Below are 18008 nucleotides of genomic sequence, written 5' to 3'. Positions count from 1 at the left end.
TTGTTGTCGTTGTTGTTGTAGTGGAATAATTCGAGGCACTCGTGCTAATCCCCACACTCTATGCGGTGCGTCAATCATTCCCGGTGGATGCGAGTCCCGAAGCAGAGAATCGCTGCAGTGTTTTTCCCCGTGCGGTCGTTACATTGTTTTCACATTCGACCAAAATGGAAAACTGTCAGAACCGTTTGCTGTTTTAGTGTATGAAAGTGGGAAAACCAAAACAAATAGGACAGGTGGTGGGCAAGACCCAGCTGCATGGAATGGGGGGCCGGGAGGTAAATAGACCAGCGTAAACCAGGGCCATGGGATTGCGGTGCCTTGGAATGGCATTGCTACTGTAGTAACACACATTTTAGTCGATAGTAGAGGAATTTTGTAATCAAAACACGATTTACGGGGTTAATTATAAGATATATATGCCATTATAAAGAAACAAGACTATGCGCTCGAGCATCATGCTGAATGGAGGGCATGAGAAACGGGACAAGTCCTGTGGATTTCCATTATAAAAACAAAATTGCTTAACGGGAGTAGCTCCAGACGTTCTTCAACAAACCGTCTTGTTGAGCCAATCTGTTCAAAGAGTCATCAGCTTCACCTCTGGCTCTGACGTAACCGGACAAAGCGTAGGTAACGTATTCACCTGGGATGGCACGGCCTTCTTCGTCAACTTGAGCGATGTTGATTTGGACAGAGGCGTGGTCCTTGGCCTTGATGATTCTGTTGGTAGCAGAACACTTTCTTGGAACGTAAAGTTCGACCTGTAGATGATGTGGTTTTAGTTTTTATGTTTGTTGGAACCAGGCGGTGCGCGATTCCAAGACATGAAAACAAAACGGATTGTATTGTTAGTAATGGTTTTTTTTCTGGAGGTGTGGAATCGGGATGGGATGTCGATGCGAAGGGCGGTGTGGTGTATATATAGACAGGCCATTTGTTGTCTTCTTAACGTTGTTATCTAACGACCAGTTGGCCTAGTACGGGCGGGCCCGTGTTATCATTGTATCGTTATATTTTAAGCAGTTATCTAGCTTTCATAAGGCTTTCCTTTGTTTCCATTCTCTGTTTGTTTCTCAGTCTTTTTCTTTCTACCAATAGTGCCGGCATCCTCTATATGACATAGCTTATTCGTCTCGTATTGAACTTGGAATTTATATCGCTCAGGCGGCTGGTACTCTCACTTCCAGGTGGTTGTAATCGTTCTACATTTGGCACATGCTAATCATCTTCTCCATCTACATTTCTCATCGATTCCGGTTTATTCTCATTTCGATTGTTTCTTGAACATACTAATTCACCCTTATAGTTTTCCATATTGGCTCAGTGGTTGTCTATGTATTGTCTTACGTTATTAGAAAGGTATCCTAGACACAACTACCAAACAGATAATACCTAATATTAAATCTTCAAACGTTATTCAACACCAAGTTCTTTGTTGAAAATTACAGGTAACCTCCAGCTCCAAACGTTTACAGACTTTGGGACTAGAACGACAAGCATCAACAAGCGGGAGAGGCCAAGCTTGGTTTGGTTTGGGGAAAAAACAGTCTGAAAATACCCTGTTCGGAATAAATGTGCTGAAATTTTCTTTTTTTCAAAAACATGGTGGAAAACGAAACACGTGGTGCACGGATCATAAAACAAAAACATTTTATCAGTAAAAGGTACGGATGTTGAAAACATGGAACAGTCCGGTATATGTGTATTCTACAGCTGAAAAGAGAGAGAGAGGGAAAAGAAAAAAAGAAAGCAGTGCCAGTGACAGCGATTCTTTCAATTAGTTTGTGACATGCGTCAGCGTTGAATAGTCATAAAGATATTCATTCATACATATAAAGGCCATGGAAAAATGGATTCAAATATAAAAAGTAGTCTGACTGGGAAAAATTGACACTGCTATATATATATATATATATATATGGATTTATATCTAGTCGGTAAAGCTGTTGTTATCCTGGCTCTGTGGAAGTGCAATGCACCCTGAGCTCTCAAATTAGAAAGGACAGAATAATAATAATACACAGTAAGTAGGCTTCAAAACTTATTCTTTTCTATCTTATGTTTTAGAAAACAGTTGCTAAGATAATACACTATTTATGAATTGCTGGTCAGTAGAAGAAGATTTATGCTTTGCAGGAACAACCGGCCTTCATTTGCAACAGGATGAACTGAATTATACGTATATTCAACCAAGTAGTGTCCGCGATGTCAGATTTCGAATGTCATTGAAGAAACATATATCTTTTATTGAATGGTTGAGATTGAGGCTAGATTGTCCATTTGGAATACGCATACATTTAAAAAAGACTACCGTATTGCAGTGCAGGAAAATAAACAAGTGGTTAAAGACACAAACGAGAAGAATGCTTCGAAAACAAGGCCGTGAAGGTGCGAGTGCTGGCGAGTTCGACAGAATATTTACTCCTGAAAAAACGATTCAGGATGATTATCTCAAGCATGCCCCATTCTCTTATATGGATGTCTCTACTGGATCGGTGAATTCTGGGAAAACCTCAAATACTGTGATATACTCACCAAGATACTCACCACTTTTCATCCCGTTGGCGGAACAGTCACTTCGTGGTAGACCGCGCTCGGCATAAGCTCACAAGATACTACCAAAAACAATAAGGGTTAATAAATATTATAAATAAGAAAGAATTCTATATAGGAATTTTAAGTGATCCGAATAGACTTTGATGACTCCCAGTTCCCCGAGACCTTTTTATCGTCATCATATGTTGTCTAAGACCTGGTTAAAACACAAACCGATTCGACGTGATGTGTTTGTGGGAAAAAGTCGAAACCTCTCAAGCTCTCAATTTTGTAGTGTTTCCCATTTTCTGTTTCCTTCAAGAAATACTCAACATCACGAGCTTGAGAATGCACATTACAGGATATGTAGACAATTCTAGCTGGATTGTATTCTGCTAGTTGTTTTAGGAAAATGTCGTCGCAACCCTTTCTAGGTGGATCCAAGATGACACTTGTCCTGTCACATGGTGTATCAATAGAACCGAAGATCTTTTCAGCTTTGCCGACTATGAATTTACAGTTTTCAACACCGTTAGCCTTAGCATTACGTTCAGCAAATGCAACACTATCAGCACTGACCTCAACACCAATAACCTTATCTACGCCCTTAGAGGAAGTAATACTGAATAGCCCGGACCCACAGTATGCATCGACTAAATAGTGAGGATCTTCAGGTTTGGATCCTTCAATTTGTAAGTTTTTACGCACATAGTCCGTTACCTTTGTTAGGATAGAGTTATTGTTTTGGAAAAATTCACCTGCGCTAAACTGGAAGGTGTATCCGTTAATATATTCGGTTACAATTTGCCTTGTGTTGGTAACACATGTCTTAACCAAAGATTTATTGTTCTCTGTGTCCTTGATTTCTAAGTAGGACACATTACCTTCAGCATCACGAGAACCTTCATCTAATTGCTCCACTACCGGAGTTTCTGGATCGATAACCTTAGTATGTTCTCTGAGTAGAATAGTTGCGCCCTTGGTGTATTTCGAAAATTCCTTCTCAAACCTAGCTCTCTCATTAGCCATCCCGCGATTTATGATTTTTGTTCCGATTATACACTCTTCGATGTCTAAGATTGAATTTGATCCACCAGCTGCAGTGCCTCTCCATTGTGGTCTACCCTTGTGACCAAATCCAAGAGCAGGTCTCTCTCCGTTTTCTTTCTGCCACTTTGGTAAATCAAAATGAGGAGTTAATTTAGTTCTGTACCCTACTTCTAAAGGCGATTGAACAGTATCACCAACTTCGGGCACAACATTCTCTTGCATCAACCTTGGTGCGAAAAATTTGTACGCGTTGACAACGGTTCTCTTCTTGAAAGCCAGTTGATCATCATATGTTAGGTACTGTAATTGACAACCAGAACACTTACCGAAATATTTGCATTGGATTAGTTCATCTTTCCTCATATCACCTGGTTTGTATACTTGTAATAGGTCACACTCAACATAGTATGGATGTGTCTTGAAAGTCTTGATCTTAACGATATCCCCAGGTACACCAAATGGAATTAATGCAATCTGCTTTTTATCATGTTCTGCAGGATTAGGAATCAACGCAAGTCCATCACCACTGGCACTCATTCTTAAAATTTCTACGTTGTCCACCTCCCTGTGGTACAACTTGTGCATTGGTCCGTCCCTTGCTTCATTCAAGATACCACCAACATCAGTCAGAATATTTTCTCTAGTCAAGTTCTGTTCCTTCAAAATCTCATCAATCTCAAACTGCAAAACACCAAGTGAGCTTGTAGGATCTAGAGGCTTAGACTTGTACTTCCGAATCTTACCCTTTTTACTCTGCTTCACCTTAACCGGTTTAATCTCTTGCGAAGCAACTCTCTTCAATTCTATTTCAGCGCTCATTATGTTGTGATGTAGTCGTCTAATAGTAGAAGAAGCTCGAAGAGGAATACGCAAAAAAAGCACTCGTGCACTAAGCATACAAACGCTTCTTAACGAGCTACCTTATCTACCTGAAACTCGCCTTTAATTACCCCACTAATAACACTTTCATTGCTATATGCCTTAGGGCGATGAGATGCGATGCGCTTGAAAATTTTTTGGAAAGAAAGAATTTGACATGTAAATAGTGTAATTAGTACTACAGCCATTTATTAGTAACAAACAGAGAAAGAATAAGGTATTTCCTTACTTTTATATTATGAATAGTACAATTTCAGCTCAAGGCGAATAATATATATATATATATAAATATAACAGCGACAGCGTCAGTGTTATTATCAACTAGTTAGAGTAATGTCTTTACAGGACGACACATTTTCGACGCGATCTCTTTATCTTTTCTTTTGGTTTGAGTTCGTCATACAGCGCTGCTGTGATAGCTGTATCGAAAACTTCACGCACCTTTTGCTGGGATTTTGAAGAGCATTGTAGATGCAAAAAGGCACCAATTCTCTTAGTCATTTCCTCCGCTTCTAGCGTATCGACGAATGTAGATATGTCATCTTCTGCATACAGATCGCTTTTCAGACCAACGATCATTATCGGTACACCAGGACAAAAATGCCTAACTTCAGGCACCCACATCTCTTCGACGTTGTAGAAAGAAACTTTGCTGTTAACAGCGTAGCAAACCATAAGAATATCTACATCTGTATAGGACAATGGCCTTAATCTACTGTATTCTTCTTGTCCCGCAGTATCCCACAATGCAAGTTCCACTATCTTACCATTTGGACCCTGTAAATTCGTTACATAGTTCTCAAACACAGTAGGAATATAATCTTCAGGAAACTTCCCTTGAGTATATGAGATCAACAACGACGTTTTACCTACTGCACCATCCCCAACAACAACTATTTTAAGGTGATATTGTGCAGCTTTTCCATTAATATCACCTTTTTTATAGTGGGGGATGTCTCCAAATGTACGTTTGAATTTATCCACCTCCAAGACCATTATTGTCTATCTCTTTGGTTTGCTTTATTTCTTTGTTAACGCGTTTTAGTTCGATTAGGTAGCATTCTCTATTCAAGTTTTCAATGTCAACCTTTATTTATTTGTTTATATATAAAAAATAATAAACAAAATGAAAGATCATCAAGAAGGATACAACATTAATACTAAGGGCGGTTGTCAATTAAGGAAGAAAATCGCACCAGAAAAATCACCAGGAAAAAGCTATACACTATGATAAAGGAGCATGATAAAGTTACAGAAACTGTATTAAACTTCCTACATGGAGTTTCTGTGCTTTTCATGAAGAATAGTGAAGAACCTTCAGAATTCAAAGACAAATACCAAGAGATGCTATATGAGTGGCTCCATGAAGGTAATATGTCAGAGTCGCTGTTTCTGGTACAAGATCTAGAAAATTCATCAGTGAGTGTGGTATTGACACTCGATTCTTCTAAGTTGGGAAAATATAACGCTTTGATGATATTGAAGAATCAATCAGTGATTGAACCAGAAATGCCTATTGAATCACAATTGAGTATGATAATGCTCCAGCAAGATTCACAGTTCGATACCTTAAAAACATTAGTTGATGTCGGTGTTAATCAAATATTCAATAGAATTCTAAACTCAAAAGAGAACACGTCTAAAATTGTTCCCGATTCTTTACTTAATACCAAGAGAAAGATTAGAGATCTTTCCATTTCTTTACAGAATTTAGATAAAGGCATACAAATACCTGATATCGAGAGTTCAATTCATCCAATTGTCAAAGAAATTGTGAATAAGGGAGCTAATGCACATAATATTGGAGACTTCCTGTCTACAGAGCAACTAAATGATTCTTCATTTTTAAACGAGTTACAGAAAACCTCAAATCAATGGATTAAATCAGTACACTCATTGTTAAGGTTAGAAAATAATTTATACGATGGAAGTGCCTTAGATGAAGTTGACTTCTGGAGAAGCTATTATGGAGCTCTCTCGGAGTTTGAAGAAAGGTTGAACTCCACAGAAGTTGATGTCACTATGAGTATTTTGGCATCTGCTAAGAGATACTATCGGAGTAGTTCGTTAAGCAAGGATACTGGATTGAACAAAATCATAAGCGAATCCCAAGACTATTATTTATTTCTCAACGCGCTTGGTATACCGGTTATTTCATCTGCATCTACTTTAGTTGACCTAAGTGCAGCTATCGATACATTCACAGATGAGTTCAAAAGATTACGTATCATACAATATCCCTTAGAGAAAGCAGTCAAATTAGTTGAAAAAGTCTCTGATGATATTTCCGCTAAAATTAGAGAATTGTTACCCAATCTCTTATTAACCAGCTACGAGGTGTTTTTATCAATAGTAGATGAAGCTGTTAACATTTTAAACAAGTGGGACGAGAAATTAAAAAGTTTGACCTTATTAATTAGAGAGCTTATGAGAAAAAGATCTGAAAAGTTTATATTTTTAAGATTTAAATGCTCAACGGACTCGTTAAAAGCTTCTATACTTAAAATTTCATCTTTTAGATCTGAACATCATAAATTACTTGAAACCATCGATGCAATTAATAGACATGTTCTTCTGGAGAGACTAACGGTAATCTATGATTCAGTTAAATCTGTCAACCCATTAACTACCGACACCTCTTCTTGGAGGCAGATTGAGCAGTCTTATTACAATAAAATCACGATACTTGAGGATGAACTCATTAATATTCTTCACAAGGAATTAGAAAATTGTAAGACAAGTAAAGAAATGTTCCAAATATTTGAAAAATATAAGCCCTTAATGGAAAGAGATAGAGTGCTGAATGCAGTACGAGAATACCAACATCAACTTTTGTTTAATGTGAAATCAGATATCTTATTACTAAAAGATACTGTGATAAAGCAAAAACCGAATAAAGTGAGTAATATCGGGTTTGATGTACAGCCGATCATTCAAGAAATTGTATGGCAGAAGAAAATTCTAAAAAAAGTACATATATTTACTTCTAAGCTTACAGCTATTTTAGGCCCGGAATGGGATCAAACTACAGTTGGCTCAGAAATATCAAAGGAATGCATTTCAATAGAAACTACTCTGGATACTAATAAAAAGTTCGAAACTTGGATCAATGAGGCCGAGAAAAGAAGTTTTATTTTGGAGCAAAGTATCTTCAAAATTGTTAGAAGTGAATTTGGATACGAATTAAAGGTGAATTTCGATTTTTCTGCCGGATCATTATTCAAAACTGTAAGAAATTTACTATGGCAAGGTTACGTTGTACCAAGTGATCTAATAAGAACATCAAGGATAACCAGGAATATGTATCCACATGCCATAATATCAAACGAGAAAGTGAGAACATTTCTATGGATATTACACGAAATGACCAGCTTACTTTTCACGAAGCCTCTTCTGCACAAATGTACTAATAATATATGGCAGTTATTATCGAATTTAATTAATGAACCCTGGGAAAATATCCTGAGTGGAGAAGCCTCTGGGGAAGGTGAAAGAGATAATATTCTAATCGAATTTGAATCCGCAGTAGACTATTTACTAGAGCAATTTGAATACCTTAGAACGGTTGAAACTGAGATCAAAAGCTATTTCAAATCATTGAGACAAGTTCCCCTCACTGCATTAGATTCAAATATCACGGATCCACTCCAAAAGATAGCTGATCAAGTCCTCTCTAAAAACTATGGTTTTTATAGTCAATTTTTTTGCTCGTTAAATGACGGCCTCAAAGATCTGTTAATTGAAAAGTACACTGATCTTGTACACAAATCGGCTGTAGAAACAATGCATCAGAGTATTGTATTCTCAAATACATCCTTTCAGTTGAGTCCTTCTTTTTTCAGTCTCAAAAGCCATATGGTCAGAAGAATTAGCTCTATAGCTAATCTACTACTCAAACAACACAAAATCGTCGATACTAGGTATGCGAATGCTGAAACCACATCAACATTCAACGATTTACTTTGTGATTTACAACCAGCTATTGAAAATTTTCTTTTAAGCATTGAAGATCTTCGTCTTTCTAGTGCACAATGCCTCAATAAGTGGAAGTCGCATGAATACTTATGGTCGCTTACGGAGGAACAATTTATTGTGCATTTTGGACAAGATATCGATGCTTGCATTCATTTTATGAGCAGTTTAATAAAACAGAGAGTAGAGACTTCATCCCTTTCATGTACCCTGGATATAGGTAATCAACTCTTTATCAACCAAGAAAAAGCTCTTCTCACATGCATCTCGAAGTTTGATCAATGGCAGCAATTTGGGTTAAAACATTTACTTTCTTTGTATATTAACCTCTCAGTTGATATTCACCATAGCCTTTCAATGGCTAAAAAGACAGTTGAAGAATCAACATTACATTTTTCATCCTTGAAAACGGTAACGGACGTGATTATTTACCTCGATACATTGGAATCTGAGTTAGAAAGAACTGAATTGCAGTTTCTATCACTAAAAGATGCCCAAAAACTTTTAATACAAACTCGAACGAAACTTCCATCCGATTTCATTTATTGTGAACAACTCAAAGTTGATATTGATTCTTTAACAGATATTTGCGCAAAAAAACAAAGCCAGATAGGACAAAATCGTCACCTTATTGCCAACAAAGTTGAAACGGAGACCGAAAGATTGAAAATAGTATCAGAGTCACTCGTTTCTGATTGGGAAGATAAAAAACCAACGAGCTCATCTACAAGTCCCTCTGAAGCACTTGAAATGATATTATCATTTGAAGAATCTATTAATGAAATCACCAAACAAACGCAAAATTTACTTAAAATTACCAAACTACTTCTAATTCCTGTCTCCCTTAATATACATCTTGATGATGTTTTGACGGAAGTAATTAACTATAAAAGCATGTGGTCTTCAGTGGATAAATTATGGAACTCTCTACAGACTATAGTACAGGAGAAATGGCATTCCATTACACTTTCGAAAGTTAAAAGTGAACTTAACGAACTTTCAAATAGTTCTAATAGTTTACCACCGGTAGTTCTTCAATATTCAGTCTTTCAGAATCTTCTTCAATCAATACAATCAATATTGTCTACTATTCCAATACTTATGGAAATGAAAGCTGCTGATCTTCAAACAAAACACTGGCGTCATATTTTCGATACATTTGATCGTCCAGATATATCAACAGATACTATTCAATCCGTTTCATTCACCCTAATGGATGTTTTATCTCTTAATCTGTCTACCAATGAAAATGATATCCACAAAATTATCAATCAAGCCAAAGATGAAAAAGTGTTGGCATCAACGTTAGAGGAAATCAAAGATAGGTGGAAAGATGTTTCAATTCAGATTTTTTTGCATGAGAGTGGACAAAAATTAATTCGTAATTGGAGTGCTCTTTTCAGCTCAACTACAGATGACATCAACACGCTTTTGTCAATGAAGAATTCACAGTACTATAAAATATTTGAGCAGGAAATATATGAACTAGAGACAAAACTCACGGAGTTCTCATCAATTCTAACATGTGGATTAGAAATTCAACGGCAGTGGTGTTATCTATATGGGGTTTTGAATTCTAAGAGCCCTCTAAAAAACCTTTTACCCACAGAAGCATCAAGGTTCTCAAACCTTACTTCAGACCTGAACATACTCTTCACCACTTTAATCCAAAGTAACTCTGCATTAGATGTTATATCCAATCCAGACTATTATCACGCATTGAAGGCCTTGGCAGATTCTCTAACAAAAGTTCGCAAATCTTTACACGATTTCCTTGAATCGCAAAGGGCGCTCTTTCCAAGATTCTATTTCATTGGTAACGAAGATCTTCTACAACTAATAGGATCTACAACGGATTTGGCCTTCTTGTCAAATCAAATGAGTAAAATGTTTGGAGCAGTGGGAAGAGTCGAAGTATTGAACAACAGCATTGTTTCAGTTTGTTCAATCGAGGGCGAGTCTCTCAATTTAGATAATACTATTCCTATAGATCCAACTATTCCGACGTACCAATGGATGAGGAATTTGGACAAAGAAATCAAACTTACTTTAGCACGGCTTGTGAAATCATGTCTTGATACATTTTCCTTGAGGGCCATCCCCGAAATTTTCAAAGACTACCCATTCCAAATAATCTGGTTGTGTATGTTAATTGAATGGACCAAGTCAGCACAAAGTGCTACTAGTATTGAATTGCAAAAATTGGAAGAAGAGCTTTCTGTTACAATCAATGAAGTTTCGAAGCAAAAAAAATCGCAAAATGCAAGATACCAGTATATTGCAGTAGACTCCTTGATCTCTGAAATGTTGAACCTTAGAAATATTACGCAAGATTTAAGAACTACAGAAGATAGAGATAGTTCCTGGAATGAGGTTCAAAAGTTCTACTTTAATGATAACAACAATGTTTTAGACAGAGTAACAGTTGTTCAAGGTGGTATTACAGCACAGTATGGGTTTGAGTATATTGGTGTTCCCGAAACTCTAGTTCACACACCAACACTTCAAACATTCTTCGCAACAATTCAGCATGCCCTTGCAAATAATCTTGGTGGCTCACCATTTGGACCTGCCGGTACTGGTAAGACTGAATCTGTGAAATATTTAGGTAAAAGATTGGGAAGATTTGTTCTTGTCTTTAATTGTGATGATACATTTGACTTTAGATCTATGAGTCGAATTCTTTTTGGTATTGCACAGATTGGTGCTTGGGGGTGTTTTGATGAATTTAATAGATTAACGCCAGAAATTTTAAGCGCTGTTTCTTCACAAATAGAGGAAATCCAATCTTCAATGTTATCACAGTCGAACTCGATCTCTATTTTGGATAGAACAGGTGATCTACATCCGAATACAGGTATCTTTATTACAATGAATCTTGGTTATTCTGGTAGATCACAGCTCCCTGGAAACCTAAAGAGAATGTTTAGGGATTTCGCAATGGATTCTCCCCAATCGTTATTAATTTTAGAAACACTTTTGAACATCATGGGTTTCCCTGACAGCAAAGAAATAGCAAAACAACTAGTTGCATTCTTTGAGGAGCTTGGTGCAAAAACTTCAAACCAACCACATTACGATTTTGGTCTCAGAGCTTTGAAAGCTGTTATCAGAAATTGTAACGTTAGCCTGATGAAAAATTCTTCTGATCCAACCTTGGATATTCTCTTAGAAAGTGTCCGTAATATCATCACTCCAAAATTACTCGAGAGCGATGAATTGATATTCGAGGAAATTTGGTCAGAGCATTTTCCAACCTTTACTGCTTCTACTGCAATTCCTGCTTTTGAGAATATCATCAAACAATTCTGCAAGGAGGAGATGTACGTATTCAACGAAGAGTTTTACAAGAAGTGCGAGCAACTTTACGAAATTCAGAAATCTCAACAAGGAATTATATTGGTAGGGGAAGCGGGTTGTGGAAAAACTTCGGTGTTAAAAGGGACGTTAGAAGGTGTCGAAGAATTATCAGCTGTTCCAAATATTATACACACAATTGATTCAAAGGCTTTAAGCAAAGAAGAGCTATATGGTCACTTGGATCCAGTTACATTTGAGTGGCAGGACGGTGTATTTACGTCGATTCTTCGTGATATCAATGAGGATTATCTTGGAGAATACAAGAGTTGTAACATTTGGATCATATTTGACAGTGAGCTCGACCCTATTTACGCTGAAACTTTGAATAGTGTTCTTGATGATAATAAGGTATTTACTCTTCCTAACGGTGAGCGTTTGAAAATCTTAGAGAATATTCATATTATTTTTGAAGTAGAGAACTTAGCACATGCTACACTGGCTACGGTTAGTAGATGTGGTATGTTATGGATAAACAGCAATATGATACAGCCAGAACATGTCTTTTCATCATGTTATAAAAAACATATTACTTCGATGAGTACCAGCCATAAACAGATAGATCAAATGAAAACAAATCTCCTCCGAGTATCAAGTTTAATCCTTTCAGATATTAATTTGCACAATACCATAGAAGAATCACAAAGAATAAGCCATATTATGGGTTTTGATATTAGAAGAATCTCAACAACTTATAGCAAGTTATTATGTGAAAACATTGCTTCTCAAACTTCAAATATTATGAATATGGCTGCTTCTCAGATTGATATACTCTTTATGAGGTATATTGCCTTAGCTTTACTATGGGCTTTCGCTGGTGACTGCACCATAGCTGACAAAATAAAATTCAGTTCGTTTATTGCGAAAATGCTGGAACCATATGGCCTCTCTCCATTGGAATCACCCCTTTTAAACTATGAAATTTCACCCAAAACAGGCGAATTTGTTTTATTGGACGATGTTATTGAGGAAGTGGAGTTAGAATCACACCAAGTATTATCACCTGAATTGATTATTCCAACCATGGATACATATAGGCATGAGCAGATATTATTCAGTCTTTTAAGGAACCATCAACCACTTATTCTATGTGGCCCACCCGGCTCAGGTAAAACTATGACGCTCCATAGCGCTTTGAAAAGATCAGAAGATCATGATATTATCGGAATGAATTTCTCCAAAGATACAACAGTTCAATCATTCTTAAACACTATAGAACAACACACGGCCTATAAAAACTCCTCTGAAGGGCTCATTTTACAGCCATTATCTTTCGGAAAGCAATTAGTTGTGTTTTGTGATGAAATCAATCTTCCTCAACAAGATGCTTACGGTTCTCAACCTATCATATTGTTTTTAAGACAATTAGTAGAGAAAAATGGTTTCTGGAGCTTAAAGGAGAAGAAATGGGTTTCCTTGAAGAGGATTCAAATAGTTGCTGCATGCAACCCTGCAACAGATGCCGGCAGAAGTAAATTGACAAATAGATTCACTCGTCATACCTCAGTATTAATGGTAGATTATCCAGCAAAAGAATCTCTAGTGCAAATATATCTGACCTTTTTCAAAGCCGTTTTGAAACTTAGTCCATCGAATCGAAATTATGCAAATAATTTCGCTAATGCATCGGTTGATTTATACTACAGATGTAAGGAACAATTTGTAGCGAGTGAACAGGTGCATTACATATTCTCTCCCAGAGAATTAACTAGATGGGTGAGAGGTGTACATCAAGCATTGCAAACAACCATTAAAAATGATTTGGATTATATCTTGAAGATATGGGCATATGAAGCCAGAAGAATATTCTCGGATAGATTGATATCTGATGAAGAGAAGGACTGGTTTGAATATACCCTTCTAGAAATAGCTTCATCACAGTTCCCCTTGAAAAATATCAGTGACCTTGTCGATAGATCGATAACTTTCTGCAGTTGGATAAACATGGACTACGAGGAAACCGATATCAGTAAGATAAGAGCGTTCGTGAGCGAAAGATTAAAGACTTTTTGCGAGGAAGTTCTCAACTATGATGTGGTGCTTCATGATCAAATGATTCGTACAATGTTAAACGTAGATAAAGTCATGAAACAAGTTCAGGGCCACGCAATGATAGTAGCACCAACGGGTAGTGGTAAATCAACTATTACAAAATTTGTTGCTTGGATGAATGGTATTGAAGTGAATACCTTAAACATACATCGCAACTTTTCTCTATCAGAGTTTGACGAATTCCTAAGAAAATTGCTAATAAAGTGTGGTGTTGAGAATAGAAAATGTTGTCTAATTTTAGATGAATCAAGTATGATTGAAACATCTTTTGTGGAGAGATTGAATACACTTTTGGCAAATTCTGATATACCTGGTCTTTTCCAAGCTGAAGAATTTGACGCATTAATGTCAAAAATACGAACAAGTCCACATTTACCAGGAAATGTTTTGGATAACGAACAAAGCTTATACGAATGGTTCACCGAGGAAATTTCAAAAAACTTACATGTGGTTATGAACATTAGTGATCCCCAGAGCTCATCATCAACAAGAATCATGACATCTCCTGCATTATTTAACCGTTGTATTTTGACTTGGATGGGCGAATGGAGTGAAGAAACACTCTCGATTGTAGCGGGACATTTCACTGAAAAGCTACCATTTGATCAAATCACTCCTTCAGATGGTTCAGCTGGTGCGCAAAAGGATATGTGGAGTATCGTAGCTCAAATATTTTGTGAAACATTTAAGGAATATCATCATCAGAATGGAATAAAATCTCCTTCACCATCTTTGTTTTTGAATTCTCTCAGAAATCTCAGATCCCAATATATAAAGAAGTTAAAAACATCTGACGAGAACCAACGCTTTATCAGGAATGGGCTAACCAAACTAAAGGAGACTCTTTTAACGGTGAAACAGCTTAACAAAGAGATGGAAGAGAAAAAAGATATCCTTCATAAGAAAGAAATGGAAGCTAGGAAAACCTTAGATCAAATGCTACATGATCAGAACGAGGCTGAAAGAAAGCAAGAAGCGTCCATACAGATCCAAAAGATTCTCAATGCCCAAGAGCTTGAAATCTCTAAAAGAAGAGATATAGTCATGAGAGATCTTGAAACTGCACGACCAGCAATTCTAGAAGCACAGAGCGGAGTAAAAAATATTAAGAAACAACAATTGGTTGAACTAAGAACAATGCATAATCCACCAGAAGCTGTTAAAACAACTCTAGAAGCTGTCTGCGTTCTTTTAGGGTTTAGAATCGAAAGTTGGAAAGATATCCAACAAACTATCCGAAAAGACGACTTCATTGCAAGAATAGTAACCTTTAATACGGAGACTATGCTTCCAGAGGAACTTAAAGATTTTATCAAAAATGAATACTTGAGTAGGGTTAACTTTAAATATGAGAATGTGCAAAGAGCAAGTCAAGCATGTGGTCCTTTATATTTATGGGTGGTAGCTCAAATCCAGTATTCAGATGTTTTGTTAAAGGTGGAGCCGCTACAGGCAGATCTTGAAGTCCTTGAAACTGAAATCATGAGAAGTAGAGCCAAGTCTTTAGCTGCAGATGAAATGATCTCTGAACTACAAAACCATATTGAAAAATCCAAGGAGTCTTATAGCCAAATTATAAGAGATATCGAAGTTTTAAAGTCAGAAATGAATATAGTCGAGGCTAAGGTATCAAAATCTGTAACTTTACTTGACAGTCTAGGTTCAGAAAAAGAGAGATGGACCCTAGAGATCAAACAATTTGCCGAAGTAAAGAAAAACCTTCTAGGTGATAGTATTCTAGAATCTCTCTATACCGCTTATTGCTATTCTCACGATTATAAGATGAGAATGAATTTGATAGACAAGTGGAAGTCTAAACTATCTTCACAAGACATCTCCTTTGACCACTCCTTCAAAAACCTTGTCCGTAATGCAAATCCCGAAGCCAAGGCAAAATGGATAGACAGTGGTCTTTCTGACGATGATTTTGCAGTGGAAACATTCTTTGGTGTAATAGACTCCGAATCAGGAAAATATCCATTAATCGTGGACCCGGAGGGTAATATCTTGGATGTATTATATGGCGTTTATGAAGACAGGTTAGTAGCAACCAGTTTCTTAGATGAGAACTTTTCTAAGATTCTAAAAAATACATTGCGTTTTGGAGGTGTGCTTTTGATTCAAGACGGAGAATTTTATGATCCATTTATTTCCAGGGTATTAAGTCAAGAATTTCAAGAAGTTGGTGGTAGGAAAACTATTACTTTGGATGATTCTAACAGAGAAGTAGATGTTTCTAAAGATTTCAGGATGATCATGTATACTCGTGATAAGGATTGGATTATACCAGATTACATTAAAACGAAATGTCAATTATTCAACTTTACCATAACCAAGGGTAATCTTGAGTCACAAACGCTACAGTATATTTTAGCTAATGAGCTACCTGAACTCCAACATCAACGTAATATGTTGTTGGAAAAAAGTGTATCATACAAACTAAAATTACATGAACTAGAAAAAAAGTTACTAGAGTTACTCAATACATCTAATATTAATATCCTTGAAAATGATGACCTACTACAAACTCTAGAAAATCTAAAACGAGAATCTCAAACTACGCAATCTGAATTATCAAGTATCAATATTGAAATGCATCAGCAGAAGACAGCACTAACAGAGTTCACGCCTCTTAGTGTTATCGCTGTTAAAATATTTGAACTTATGGAATGGCTACGTAGTAAGAAGCATTGGTTCTATGACGTGGACGTCAAGGAATTTTTGGTATCTTTTCAACATGTTTTCGAAGAAGCTGACCAACTAACAGGAGAAATGATTAGCCGTCCAGCTAAAATTTGCGTGTCTATGTTAAGGTTGATGTTCTGTGCATTCGGAAGTATGCTCTCTGAAGATGATAGATTACTGTTTGCCACGCGTTTGTTTGAACTTTATATGATCTCAGAAGAAAGTATAAATACTGTTGAAACTTGGAAAAGAATTAGATCTAATATAGATTATATGACATCAGCGCCAGAGCTTCCAGACTTATTCGATAATTTCAAGCAGGGATTAATTGGTGGAGATCCTAAGGATGGATTAACGCAGATGATTCTTTCATTTATGAAGGATTCACCTTGGTCGTTGAATGATTTCTTCTCCAAGTCAAGTGGTTCCAAGATTGTTTTGGTAGGTGCAGGAAAGGGAGTAGATGGCTCTTTGATGATCAAGAAAATCGCAGAGCAGTCAAACAAGGACTTAACGATTATTGCTATGGGATCCACTGAGTCTTGTATAATGGCAGAAGAAACACTTGGGAGTTGTATGGACAATGGTGGATGGATATTGCTTCAAAATATCCAAATGTCTTTCGTATGGTGCAACGAAGTGCTACCTAAGTACTTGAAGAAAATTAGCTCCAATAGTCATCCAGACTTCCAGCTATTCCTAACGTGCTCTTTACAAGATAGCATCCATCCAACTTCACAGCTATTGCAATACTGCACAAAGATTACTTATGAAGGGGAGTCAGGTGTTCTTCACAATATAAAAAAATTCTGGAGCTCTGTAACACAGAACTTACCAGAAACTGGAAACGTAGTTTACTTGAAGCACCTAATCTGCTGGATCCATGCCCTAATTCTGGAACGTGTTAGGGTCACAAGCCAAAACGCCGAATACCATGACTTGGATTTGCAATTGGCTATAAACTCTGTAGATTCGTGTGTCAAAAAAGAGATCATCGATTGGCACAAACTAAGGTTCATCGTCGGAAAGGTGATATACTCCAATAGACTCGACAATAATGACGAACTATACGCATGGATTCAACATCTAACCTTTTCAATACTACACGAAAACAGTTTCAAACCAGACAGTAGCATTATAGCTGACATCGGTTCTCCAAATCCAAAACACTCAACCGAGAGCATAACCTCCTGGCTTCACTCGCTACCTTGGACTCTTGAACAAAAAGATAAATGGCTCTCCATTCCAAAACAAAATTTGGAAAGCAAAGCGTTCACAGATACCGTGACATGTATGCAAGATCTCACAGCTATTGACAAGTTATTGCAATATAATTGATCTTACATCAACTCCAACAAATTTTTGGCTACACAATTACCCAAATATATATATATATATATTTATATTAAACATATCAAAGCTGCATTAATATATTCACATCATATTCACATCACAATATCCCTAATTCGCCATCTCAG

General features: G+C 36.8%; 4 protein-coding genes across 4 annotated transcripts; 2 read left to right on the top strand and 2 right to left on the bottom strand.

Moving 5' to 3' along the window:
- Positions 1-2096: 2096 nt before the first annotated feature.
- Positions 2097-2603, top strand: KLMA_10346 (uncharacterized protein; the record flags this gene model as incomplete). Its single annotated transcript, XM_022820340.1, has 1 exon — positions 2097-2603. One exon carries the CDS (start codon positions 2097-2099, stop codon positions 2601-2603), a length of 507 nt encoding a protein of 168 aa, XP_022673868.1.
- A 142-nt stretch (positions 2604-2745) lies between these two features.
- Positions 2746-4482, bottom strand: TRM2 (tRNA (uracil(54)-C(5))-methyltransferase; the record flags this gene model as incomplete). The annotated part of the gene is made up of 1 exon (XM_022820329.1): positions 2746-4482. The coding sequence occupies one exon, from the start codon at positions 4480-4482 to the stop codon at positions 2746-2748; it is 1737 nt and encodes a 578-aa protein (XP_022673867.1).
- Positions 4483-4803: 321 nt separating this feature from the next.
- Positions 4804-5460, bottom strand: RHO4 (Rho family GTPase RHO4; the record flags this gene model as incomplete). The annotated part of the gene is made up of 1 exon (XM_022820318.1): positions 4804-5460. The coding sequence occupies one exon, from the start codon at positions 5458-5460 to the stop codon at positions 4804-4806; it is 657 nt and encodes a 218-aa protein (XP_022673866.1).
- Positions 5461-5691: 231 nt separating this feature from the next.
- On the top strand, positions 5692-17868 carry DYN1 (dynein heavy chain; the record flags this gene model as incomplete). Its single annotated transcript, XM_022820307.1, has 1 exon — positions 5692-17868. The coding sequence occupies one exon, from the start codon at positions 5692-5694 to the stop codon at positions 17866-17868; it is 12177 nt and encodes a 4058-aa protein (XP_022673865.1).
- Positions 17869-18008: the final 140 nt, after the last annotated feature.

This window comes from Kluyveromyces marxianus, chromosome 1, assembly GCF_001417885.1.
Source record: "Kluyveromyces marxianus DMKU3-1042 DNA, complete genome, chromosome 1".
Classification (NCBI taxonomy): Eukaryota; Fungi; Ascomycota; class Saccharomycetes; order Saccharomycetales; family Saccharomycetaceae; genus Kluyveromyces; species Kluyveromyces marxianus.
Note: the sequence above shows the minus strand (reverse complement) of the source record. Positions and strands in the feature narration are given on the sequence as shown.